This window comes from Zeus faber (genome assembly GCF_960531495.2).
Source record: "Zeus faber genome assembly, chromosome: 12".
NCBI lineage: Eukaryota > Metazoa > Chordata > Actinopteri > Zeiformes > Zeidae > Zeus > Zeus faber.
In genome coordinates, this window is record NC_137196.1 from 4,358,831 (window position 1) to 4,371,778 (window position 12,948).

Sequence of the window (12,948 nt, forward strand, 5' to 3'; positions counted from 1 at the left end):
GACTCCACATTATGTAATCAGCGGACTCCCAGCTGATTGGGTTTCAGGAATAACACCCTCCCCTTGGTGGTCAGATCTACTCCGGGTAGATATGCCAGACAGCGGGACCACCTTTCAAAATATTTACATCTTTTGTCATTAACAAAAGAAAAAAAACCTGGACATGTGGGGATGAATCAGAAAACCATTTATTCAGATCACATATTACAACAGCAATTCACCTATTGGCCAAATAGCCAATGTTAAATGTGAATTTTTAGTATACGCAGGTTTAACATTAACTTAAGCATTACCCCATTGTTATGTTACATTGAAAATAACATAATTACACTTTTGGTTCCTATGATGTCTGTTGCCTAAATTGGTATTATTGAGCTACCCTTCCAGTGGTAAGCCACTGGCCCTGGACTCAGTTCTCTGTCCCTTGTCATCACATTATCCCTTACTTTTAGTGACATTCTAAAAGGCCGAAAAGTCCCTTACTTACTGAGGGACATCCTAAAAGGCTTAATATGAAAATGGCTTAATCAGCCAAAAGAATATTTAACTTTGATTACTTGGTGTCTGAAATGATGTCGTATTGGTGCGTAGCAGTTTTTCTTATTACATGCTTACTGCTTTAAAGTTCATACTGAATGTTAGTGTCGGTGACTACACGTGCCATTTGAAAGCATGTTTGCCTTGTAAAAAATGCATACATGATTGGACCCTTCTACATAACCATATGATATATGAAAAAATAGAGCCTGACGTGATGAGGGACGATTAATCGGTCAAATTGCCACTAGCAGACGGGGACACCCCGCTTGGGCTCATATGCCGTTGTCCTGGTAACCATCTTGATGCAATCTATGATCGGACAGACGCTCAGGCACAGCGTGCAACCGGTACAGCTGTCATTCACCATAGGAAGATGGGTCTCTGGATCGAACTTTATGGCCTAGAGAGAGAGAGAAAGAAATTAACTAATTAACAAAATAAAATAAAAAAAACACCAAGATAGAAATAACAACAAATGTTTCCACCTCTAAATGCATACAATCAATTCCTCTTAATCAGCAAGACACGAAGTTCCATTTACACACCAAACCTTTCTAAAGTATGGGAGAAATTTACTAGTACATTTAAAAGAAATATGTTCATTATATTCTACCATTAGATAAGAAAGAACATTCGTTATCTTGCCCATATGCTATATGAATGAAGTAAGTGTGTGTGAAACAGGGGTCAGCAAAGACATGAATAAGTGCTTTGTTGACCGTGAGCCACATGACATGGGAAGGTCTGTTAATGCAAACATCCCCTCTAAAATATGGCCTGGACTAGCGTCGGGAGGTTTGTTATTGTAACTGACGTCAAAGACTGCAGACAACTGGGTTCTTTGCACTATTGACTGTGTAGGAGTAAGGAAGGGATTCTTATTGAGAATAAACAGATGTACATTCCGGACCAACAGAAAGGGGTTAAAAGAAGGAGTCCGTGAGCGGCTCGGGAGTTCTTTGCCAAACCAACTCAGATTCTGTTGTCACTTCTTGCAAGTGATAATAAAGTCTTATATCTTCAGACCTCGACTCTCTCGAACCTCTCTTCTTCAGTTTAAGTGTTAGATGCGTTTTTTTCCACTACAAAAGCCTTCAATATTACTGACGAGCTGGTTGTAGGCATATTCTGTCCACAGAGACCATACCCCTATACATTAGCCATGGGTTTGTAGGCCCAATTTTGCCTGCCCAAACAATAAATTAAGCAGAACAGATTTTGCTTCTTTACTGCAATAGTACAAAGGCTCTAAAATATAAAGCTCCACAGAGAATGATTCCCCCAATCTCTTACACAGTTCATTAAGCAGTTCAGAAACATGATCACATTGAATATAAGCAACAGTTTCAGCTTGATCACAGAATGGACACCCAACTCCAACATTTGGATCTATCCTTACCAAGAATGTTTTTGTGGCCAGAGTCCTGTGTAGGATTCTCCACTGTAAGTCCCCAGTTCTTTTTGTAGTGGAGGCTTGTATAGCACACTCCACCTAAGACCTGCCATATTCTGCCCTTTCTGCCAATGATGCTCCTCAACACTCAACAGGTCTCTTATGTGATTTTTACTACTACCATATTCCCCGTAATGTTCTCCAGGCTACCCATGCTTGAAGTGCTCAGAGTCAGCAGCTTCCCACTCTCATCAATCCAATCATCTGTAACAAAAGAAGACAGACAAAGATGGAAAAAATGGGAGATTCTACTCCCTCGATGGGTTGAAAAAGACCACCACTTCTTCAGAGAGAGCTTTTGTGTCCCTGCTGCATTTCTTACTGATCTCTTTTAAATCTCTTCAAATTCCTCAGAGAAGTTATGCCCGTCTGTTGGGCAAACTCCATGGTGGTCTTCAAACAAGTAGTTGACATCCTACTGCAAGTGTCCAAGTTTTGAAATCCCACTCATCATGTTTCCTTGTTGTTGCAGAGTGCAGAGATTGCAATGGAATAAGTGGGGAGTAAAAAATGGTCTCCTCCCATATCCATGGTCCAGGCTCCATGCCTCTTTCTCTTAGAGTCTTTAATAACCTCCATTCCTTCAGTATGGAGGAATAAAAAGGTGAATGTCCCGTAAGCTTCTGTCTCTTAAGTCCTCTATCTCTGTCAGAAAAAGGTGATAGTCCAGTCCCAGCCCACCAGCTCCTCTAAGTAGCACTCTTGCTGAGCAGTCTGAAGTCTAAAAGCAGTTCTCCTGCTCTCAAGAACCATCAGCCCGTGCTCCCTCCTGTAAGGGCAGATATAGTTCCACTGATTTTACCCAGTGGTGACCAGACCAAAAAACTCCACCAGCTTCCTCTATAGAGTCCACAGGAGCCCAGCAGGTGGGTTCAGAACAGCCAAACGATGCCAGATTGTTGAAACTGCTAAATTGTTACTGATCAAATTGTTGTACAGTGATCGGGTGATCACTGTACGACAATTTGGACAGTAACTACTTCCACTTAGAAATCCTGGATTCCAGTTTTTGTAGCAGTCCATCCCAGTTCTTCCTGACCCTACCCTCCAGGCCTATACTGTATACAGCCCTAAAAACTAAAGCCCATCTCTATCCCACCGTAGCCCACCTGGTAACTGAGGCACTTCCTCCCTCATCCATGAACCACAATGTAAAACCTCACTCTTATTCCAGTTCACTGTAGCCGAGGCTGCTCTTTCATAAATTGTTAGCCTGTTTGCTAATTCCTGTATATTGTTTTTATCCTTGACCATCACTGACAGGTCATCTGCATATGCAGAACGTTTATCTGGGGTACCAAATTCTAATCCTTCTGGACTTATTCCCTGCAGCTTATTCCGTAGCAGTACCAGAAAAGGGTCAATAGCTAGAGTATAGAGCTGCCCCGATAGAGGACATCCTTATCTGATGCCAGACAAGTTACAGGTTATGCCAGACAGGTTACTTGTCTACTCAGTCCCCCGCCCACCTTGACTAGACATGAGGCTCCAGTGTATAGCAACCTAACCCCAGCAATAAAATGTTCCCCACAGCCAAATGCAGAAAACGTTTTAAAAAGGCACCTGTGGTCCACTCTATACAGTATACAGTATGTTTGCTCTTTTTCAATGATTGACCCCAGACAGCTCTTAAGTCTATTTGCTAGGCTTTTAGAGAAAATCTTAAAATCAGCACATAATAGGGCAACAGGTCTCCAGTTTTTCAAATCACCCTTTTTTGGTAAAAGACTGAGTACTGCATGTCGACAACTGAGTGGCAGTTCTCCTGAATTCATGCATTCACATAAAAAAAAAAAAATCGAACCAGTGGTTACCAAAGGTTTCCCAAAATGTTTGAAAAAAGTCCACCGACAGCCCATTCACCCCTGGAGCTTTTCCTGAAGGCATGTGGAAAACTGCTTTACTCAGCTCATTGAAGGTAATGGGAGGGTCCAAAATCAGTCTTTTCTACATGAGTGTTTTTGCAGATCCATAAGAAAGTGTCAGTACATATGGAGTCACACAAATCAGCAGAAAATCAATTCTCATAATATTTAGCTGCTTCAACCCTCAACTCGTTCACCACACATGTTAAAGGCCCATTATGCAATCTCAAACAGTATATTTGTTTGGTTTCACACTGCTTTTTCTCCAGCCCAAAAAAGAAAGAGCTTGGAGCATCCATCTCCCTCAGCATAGAAAACCTGGACCTTACCAGTGTCCCCTTTGCTCGCTCCTGTAGGTATGTAGCTAAATCTCTTCAGAGTACAGAGATGTTTTTATTTGTTTCCATGTTATTGGTACCAATCATTTCATTTTCAAGTTCCTTTACGCTATTCTCCAATTGCTTTATGCTATTCTCCAACTGCTTTCAGCTTTGGAAAAAACTGTATATTGCTAAACAAAATTCCTATGACCATTACTTGCATCCCACTACCAGCTCAGTGATTCAAAACCACTCCTTCTATACCTCCACTTGAACCAGAACTCCTCAAAACTCGAGCAAAACTTGGCATCTTGCAGGAGCTTTACATTGAACTTCCAATAAGCAGATCTCTGAGGTGATGACCGGTGGTCAATTGCAATATGGTGATAAAAGAAACTAACAGATGAATTCGCGGATTTAACCAGCCTATTGCAGTTGGATCCCTTTATATAAAAAGAATCTAACCACGCTGAAGTTACTCTATCTCCTAAGACTTAAGACCATGTGTATTGATTTGTGTTGGGATTTTTAATCCTCCATATATCAAACAAATAGGCAGCGTTGACCATATATATATATATATATATATATCTGTATGTAGTGGCTATATGTTAATAAAGACAAAGTCTCTGCCCCTAATGCCCTTACAACTAATTAATCTACCTTCACACTCTACATTTTTTGACACAATATTTACATCCAACCACGGCAAAACAAAATGGCCAGCCCTGCACTAAAAACTGCCATGTCTCAACACATGGACATTCCCCAATCCACCAAATACTCCAAATCACTATGAGTTTCCTGTAAAAACAGGATTTTTATAATTTTATGTTTTATGAATTCTCCAAGCACAGCTCTTTTCCCTGGTCTCTGCTGCCATTAATATTAAGTGTGCCTATTCTTAACATATTCATAAATAAAGGCAAAAGGAGAGACAAGATAAGAACAGAACCCAGAAGCCAAAACAACAAAAACAAATTAGTAAATACACCCATTAAGAATCATTAAGACTTTTGCACACAACAGTGGCCCATTTACTTAATCTATATTTATGCCAAGGGAAAATCCCTGTGAGCTTTTGTGTCCCTGCTGCATTTCTTACTGATCTTAAAAATTATGTGTATCAGTGACATCAATATTTTTCTTATTTTTGGTTTTAGCAAGACAATCATCCAACTCCTCTACAGAATCAACTTCAGCATCCTTTTGACCAGCTCAAATTTTTTTGATACCCCAGAGCACTCTGATAGGAAAAAATCAGAGTCAGAGTGTCCCAGTGCAGCTCGGGGGCTGGCGTGATAGGCACAGCTTACTGTGGTGTAACAGTGATCCAAAGTATTCTCCTCTCTGTTGGGGCATTTAATAAACTGTCCATATTTGGGGAGTTCATGGCTGAGGTTTCCTTTGTTTAAGTCGCCTAGGACAATAATTAGGGAGTTCGGGTTTGTCTGTTCCACACACCATATCTGGTTGGCGAGCATGCGTTGTGCGTCTCGCACATGGCTTTTGGTGGTATGTAAACACCGAGCAGTAAGAATGAAACAAACTCAAGGGGAGAATAGAAGGGTTTGAAGTTAATGAAGAAAGATTGATGAATATGCGCATAACACCCTGCCCAGCTCCGCTAAGGGTCTCTCCCCATTCCAGTGTTCCAGCGGCTATCAGCCGCCTCTGTTTCCCGAGCAGGAATGCGAGGCCAGCGTCCTATCTGCTCAGGCCTTCAACCGCCGCTGACAATGCACCTGGCGGCAGGCGCGGGGCACCAGAACAGAAGGTCTGGCTCTCTACACGGGACTTACCCCTCCAGGTTGAATCCAGAAAGCTGGCCCCGCGCTTTGTGAGCCCTTTCCCCATTTCTAAGGTCATCCACCCAGCAGCTGTTCGCCTGCATCTTCCCTGGTCTGTTTGCATTCATCCTACCTTTCATGTCTCTCGACTCAAGCCAGTTAAGGAAAGTCTACTCCTGAGTCAGTGAGCCTAACAACTTTATTAACTAGCAATTCCTTTTTAAGAAAGGCTACCACTGCCTTATTCATTCTAGTGCCATGACTTACATTTTCACACCCTACCTGCTCTCCCATTCCTTTAAGAAGGCTTCCACTGTAACGCTGCTGTTCGGTACACATTGCAATCCATGTCAGAGCGTGATTTGCTTCAATCGACCTGATTGACAGTGCCATACCAGTGCGGCTTTACCTGGCCTGGCACCACGCCAAGCCCTGGCGCATTACACCAACACTGATTAAACCACTTATACCACAAAAATATAAATACTGAACTTCCAACCTGTAAAAATGTGATTAAAAGTAGAAAAAACAGTAAATAGATTACATCAGAGAAAGGAAAAGCATCAAACCTCAAACCAACATCTCTCACCGGAAATGGAGAAAGAGGAACGAGGTGGCGTAGTCCTGTAAATGACAAGCTGACCAATCATATACAACCTCTCATCGGTACAAAGACCTCTTCAACAGAAGCAGAGGGAGACTGATCAGATCACTGCTTTGAAGCATAACGGTATCTTGTTCTTTATTCTGCAGAATAAATATTTTCAATGCTCTCAGTATGTTTTCCTCTAGCAGACAGATTAATCTCATCAGCCACGAAGGCCGAATTCTCCAACACCAGCTCTGCCCTGATCGACTGCCCCATGTCAGCTTTTCTTGCAACAAGCTCTGATCGTATAATTACAAAATTGCTTTCTACTTGTGCCATCGGGTTGTGAAGTCCGTCGCAAACAACCAAAGAGCTTCTCAAAGTTTTATGGCAATGATATCCGTACTGTTAGCGTTACCATTCAACGGATTCAGCTTTTCACTTTCATCCGGGGCTACGTAAGTTACCTGGTATCCAGAGTCGTTGCAGGTCATGTAACACTTTCCACAGTTGATACACATCTCCTCATCTATCAGAGCCACGACCTGTGAGGGTATTTCGCAATTTAGTTGTTTTGTATTTCATGACATGCACATCCTAGTGGTACATTTGGGTCAAAAGCACTTTTGTGTCACAGCAGAACCTGACTGGAGTGGCTCAATTCAGGTTCTCTCTTTCAGGATAATGAAAATGTTAAGTTCACAGAGACCTGAATGAACCTACTTGATAACTATTCTGTAATGGGCAGTCCAAGTGGTTACACTATCAGGAGCAAATATTTGAGTATCCTGAATTATTTACTCACAGAAAAATCTATTAACAAAAAATCAAGGTGTCAAACTTTTCTGTTTGACATCTCAGATGTTTTTCAGAAAAAAAGGCCAAAGCGCCAGAAACAAAGAATCAATTACATTTTTTAGAAATATGATAGAGATACAACATTTCAACTTCATATAATTGATGCAATGAGGGTATTTTCTTATAAAATGAGACTTGAATTGTCCAAATTGTCACATAAAAACACAAAAGTCGGCCAAAATAAACCACTATTACCTGTTCCTGGTTGTTGAGATCCTGATAAGCTCCAATGTGGCACAATGCTCTGGCTATCACGTCCTAAACACACACACACACACACACACACACACACACACACACACACACACACAGTTTTCTATGAAACTATTCTAGCCATGTAAATTCTGTAGCTGTCTCATATGGTTGGGCGTGTCACAACCTTGACAGCGGGGACAGGTTTCTTAGGCGTATTGACTCTAGCGACGTTGGTTTCCCTGGTGACAGTTGGGACAACATTCTTTAGCTTCTTTTTAAAGTTGGCGATCTCGTCTGTCTTTTCCTGGAGGTAAGGGCCGAAGCTGGGCAGGCTCTATACCAAACACACACACACAGACACACAGACACACACACACACACACACACACACACACACACACACACACACTTTGTTGGAAATCAAATGGTATTACCATGAGCGGCTTTTCAACCAAGGTCCAGGAACCAAATGAGGAACCTTCTGAAAGGGGGACCTCAGCAGTGACGGTTAGTGGCCTTGACAATGTTATTGTAGTGTTAAACCAAGTTGTTCAGTACTACAAACTCCACCTCTATGGTTTCTCATCCACAAATCGGTATTGCAATGTTACGAGTAACAATTTGGGCAATGTCATTGAATATTATGTGGCTCCGTGTTGGAGATATTAAATAGTTGACTAGTATCTATTCCGATTGTTAATAGTATCTATTGCAATGTTACTAGTTTCTAAAAATCTAATACTAGTACCTATTCATTAGGGATTAGTAGCATTCAATGTCATTAATGGAAACATTTTTGGTTTTACATTTCTGTTTTACCCATAGGATTCAATGACAAAATTGTCCAAATTGTTACTAGTAACATTGCAATAGGTACTAGTAACTGTTGGAATAGCAACTAGTAACTTAATTACGTATAATATAAATCAAAAGACATGTATGTTAGGGTTAATGTCGATGTGTTGGGGTGTATCCTCCTTCTCAAATCTGAGTCACAAGACTCAAATTGGCTTGTGTGACTATGTGTCTATGTGTGTGTGTAAAGCTACCTTGGGTCCCTTGAAAGGCGCTATATAACTTAAAGCCAGTATTATTATTATTATGATTGTTATTATTAATAATAATAATTATTATTATAAAAATTATAATTATAATAAATACTAGTAACTTCTAAAAAGTGACTAGTTCGTCCTAAGGATTAAATGGCTTGCCACAGCTATGTAGCTACCTTTCCCACCAGATCCCCCACTCTGGGGACCGGTTTCCCTCTCTGATGTCGCTCAGTGGGAGGAGACTGGCCATCCCACTCCCTACACTCCTCCAGACTCTTGAGGTACAGCAGTGTCTTCAGCCCTGGACACAAAGGGATGGGAAAAAAAATCATCCTCTTAGGGATGGTAATATTTACAGATTCACATCGGTGCACTGGCATAAAAGTTGACGATGCGTTTGCTCGATTTAAAAAAATGTGGGCCAGATACAATTTGGGATGAAATTGCGATGCATCATTTGTAACATCTTTGCATCCACAAAATCCAATTTATGTATATATAATTATATGATCATTATTAAAAATGAGATGCTTACTGAGTTGCAGTACTAGAGAAACAAATATGTGAAGTAAAAATGGGACTTTTATAGTTAATTTATAATTTGCTGTTTGCTTAAGAAAGAACCAAAAAAATAAAATCAAACTCTCTGTACCACTAAATTGCAAAGTATCATGATATTTGCACCGCGTTGAATCGCATTGTATCACGTTGAATCGCATGGTATTAAATCAAATCGTGTCGAATCGCACTGCATCACAATTAGGGGTGCAACGGATCTCAAAACTCACAGTTCAAGTTCAAGTTCAGATCGTATCAGTAGCAAAAGGAAAATAGAAAAAAAAGAAAGGGTGACAAATATAACTTTGCTTTCCATTTTTTCTGTAAAACCAGTGTTTCCGTTATCCGGTATTTGCCGGTGTTTGACCAGGAAAAGTCCGGCATATTTTAATCTCTACGGTCATAATGTCCTGTGAAAATAATTCCCTTTAAGCACAATTTGAATTGGTGCTTGGTGATAAAACAATGACAATAACATTGAAATTTTTTTTTTTCCTTTTACTCGATCATTTTGATGAAAAATTCCACAGATCTGTTCATTTCTGAGTTTGGCAAGTTTCAACGGAAAGCCAATCAGTTTGGACGATCTCAAGCCAACCTTTCACCTCTAACTAATCACGTTTTTCGATATAGTAATAAAACCCCACCTGCAGGTTGCTCTTGTAAACACAGCACAGTAAACGCAGTGTGTTTTATTTTGAATATTCAATAAAAAATATTATTAATCTACATGCCTTCATGATTTCATTCTTTATATAGCTTGTTATATATTTAGGCAATTATGGCCAAGTATATTCAATAGTTAATTGTTAAATCAAAGTGCAATAAGAGGCACACATGATACCTCATTCCTTTAAACAGTAACTGAATTCCAACAAGAAACCAGTATCATGTTCAATTTCTCACAATTATAACAAACTAAATTTCATGGAAATCGGTTCATAATCAAGCGAGTTACAGTCAATTTTGTAGAGAAGACTGCATCTCTCAGTACACATCGTATTTGTTTACTAGCGGCTCTTGACAGCTCCAATATGGCGGACACGCAGACACATAGAGGCAACATACAGCAGCTCATTCCCGACATGTCATTAGTAGCAATGTATTGTGCAATATCCATGCAATATATTGAAATTACACTGTTGTAACATTGCAGCCTCCATAATAACTTATAACTTATAATAACTGAAAGTACATTGTAATAATTAATTTATAAGTTATAAGTAATTCATAAGTCAATTACATATTATATTTTACGCTATATACTTTTACCAGTAATTTATTGTATTCTTTTTTCCGACTGTTAAGATTTATTTTGTATTCTTATTGTCTGAAGGGAGACGCATCAGTCCTAATCAATGAAATTCCTCGTATATAAAAATGTACTTGGCGGAATAAATTCTGATTCTGAACACGGACAGTTGCATACCTACACAGTAGTCCTCAACCACCGTGAAGTCCTGGTTCTGAACCGCGCTACACACCTGGAGACCGACAGGGAGACATAGCGCTAAACAGATTGCGATCTTTCAACTCTTTCCACCCGTCAAAATGGAGTACAGAGAACAAAAACTGTGTTTTTTTTTAATAAACTTGTTATTTTCCCATTTGGTTTTTAGACCTTCAGGACGTAAACAATTAGACAGATATGGCTGAAACTTTGGTTGTTTGGGTTTAAAAACATTTCCATTTTAGTTCTTCTAGAGGTCTCCAAGGTCGCCAAGCACAAGTAACATAGTCAAGTGTATCATAGCAGTGATACTAGTATAGTTACCTGTAACACAGAGGCACCAGCATGGAGGAACTGCAGTCCAGTCTCTGCTGAGTCAATGCCCCCGGTGGCCAGAACAGGAAAACCAGGGAGAGCCCGGGCGATAGCCGAGACTGCTCTGAGCGCTATAGGTCTGATAGCGTTCCCTGGATAGATATCCAATATAGTTGTCATTGTTGGTGAAGTAATGAATGGCGGTGGAAGCATTGCCAAACGGAAAATAGAGATGCAATTTTGCAACTAAAAGTCCCATATTAGGGACACTATGGCAACCTGTGATAAACAAAGCAGATTCTCACCAACATTAGGCTGACAGCTAGTATCAAGAGTGAAAGGGAATGTAGTGATTGATCAAACTTACATTTTGAGGTGGAGGATTTTTCTACATAGATATCGCACACACTCAGTGGACTTGTCAAAAGGTTGCATTCTTTTAATGGCTGACATTGGATGCATGAACTGAACTCAGGTGCTGAACTCCCACTTTTTGTGTTTTATGTGAATGCGTGCGTACTAACCAGACACCCCTCCGTACGTGGTGCGTTGGCCCTGTCCTACGCCTGGCCAAGGGGAACCATTGGCCTTCAGTCCCATCATGCCTGAGACTGTGTTGGTGGCCGTGACTCCGTCCGCTCCTCCTATCGGTGGTACACGGCGAGACAAGAGGTGAAACACCAGCGGCAAACAGAGAATTCGGTGTGAGCCTGTTCTGAGAGCTTGAGATATCAGCAGCCGTCAAGATAAAGACTGACTGACGTTGACAAAATATGTCTTGTTCGCCAGAAGTCCTCCTTCACTCACTGTGCGCTATACACCAACTGAACCAAATGAACGAAGAGTCTGAAAATGGAAGACTCTTTTCACTGAGTTCCTCGTCAAGAACCAAATCTCAAAAAAGAGGAAGGGACTCTGAAGTCACTTTCGGAGTCAGACTTTTTCTGATGAACCCAGAGTTGCTATTCCGGCTGGAACTGATGAATCAGATTAATTATTGCAACCTTGCAACTTTGATCTTGCTAAAAGCAAATTTCCATTACTTATTTATTTTAATGGAATTTGCAAATGTTTCAAGGAACACCTGGTGAGATCTTACGGCACACTAGTGTGGTTGAAAAAATCTGTGTTTGGCAAGCCGTTTTAACATTTAATGCTTCGGATGAACTAGTCACTTTTAAAAGTTACTCGTCCTTACATTTTAGTTACTATTTGCTATTCCGACAGTGACTACTAACTATTTTACTAGTCAAAATGTATTAGGTGCTAGTACTTGTTTATTAGATTCTAGTAACTTTTCCAATTATTAATAGTATCTATTGCAATGTTACTAGTAACAATTTGGAAAATGTTGTCATTGAATCCTATGGGGCTCCGTGTTTGAGATATCAAATATATTCCTCCGACTAGTATCTATTTCAATTTTACAAATTGCTATTAACTGAGTATTAGTACTTGTTCATTAGTGACTAGCGCCATTTCCAGCTGTTACTCGTAACATTTTTTGTTTTAGCAGTAACAATGTACATTTTTAACTGTCATGAGAAATTACTAGTAAAAATCTAAATGTTACCAGTGACAACAGGAAAAGTCTAGGCAGTTGTCACAAATGAATAAGTATTAGCACTTAATTAATAGTGAGTATAAAAATGTAAACAGATACCAGTAAATAATTGGAATTATTCGTTTATAATAATAATAAGTCAGAGGCTTATATCTCAATATATCTCAAACATGGAGCAGATGGTTGACAAACCATCTGCTCCATGTTTGCTGCCATTTTGTCATTGGCAGCTGTCTTCCAATTTTGTCATTGGAAGACAGCTGCCAATGACAAAATTGTCCAAATAGTTGTTACTAGTAACATTAAGTAAAATATAAGTACTAATGACATCTAAATAGTTACTTCATCCTTTGGATCAAATGTTAAAACAAACTTATTGTACCTTTAAAGGACTTGATT

General features: G+C 39.9%; 1 protein-coding gene across 1 annotated transcript in view; it reads right to left on the reverse strand.

The window, feature by feature from the left end:
* Positions 1 to 784: 784 nt before the first annotated feature.
* The window catches only part of dpydb (dihydropyrimidine dehydrogenase b), a gene marked incomplete at both ends in the record, with an annotated part of 45,119 nt that continues 32,955 nt past the window's right edge, over positions 785 to 12,948 (reverse strand). Inside the window, 8 exons of the mRNA XM_080010646.1 lie at positions 785 to 940; positions 7,025 to 7,102; positions 7,611 to 7,673; positions 7,795 to 7,944; positions 8,839 to 8,963; positions 10,650 to 10,704; positions 10,995 to 11,137; positions 11,510 to 11,629. Of these exons, the coding sequence (XP_079866772.1) occupies positions 785 to 940; positions 7,025 to 7,102; positions 7,611 to 7,673; positions 7,795 to 7,944; positions 8,839 to 8,963; positions 10,650 to 10,704; positions 10,995 to 11,137; positions 11,510 to 11,629 (890 nt within the window). The remainder of the gene's footprint in view (positions 941 to 7,024; positions 7,103 to 7,610; positions 7,674 to 7,794; positions 7,945 to 8,838; positions 8,964 to 10,649; positions 10,705 to 10,994; positions 11,138 to 11,509; positions 11,630 to 12,948) is intronic.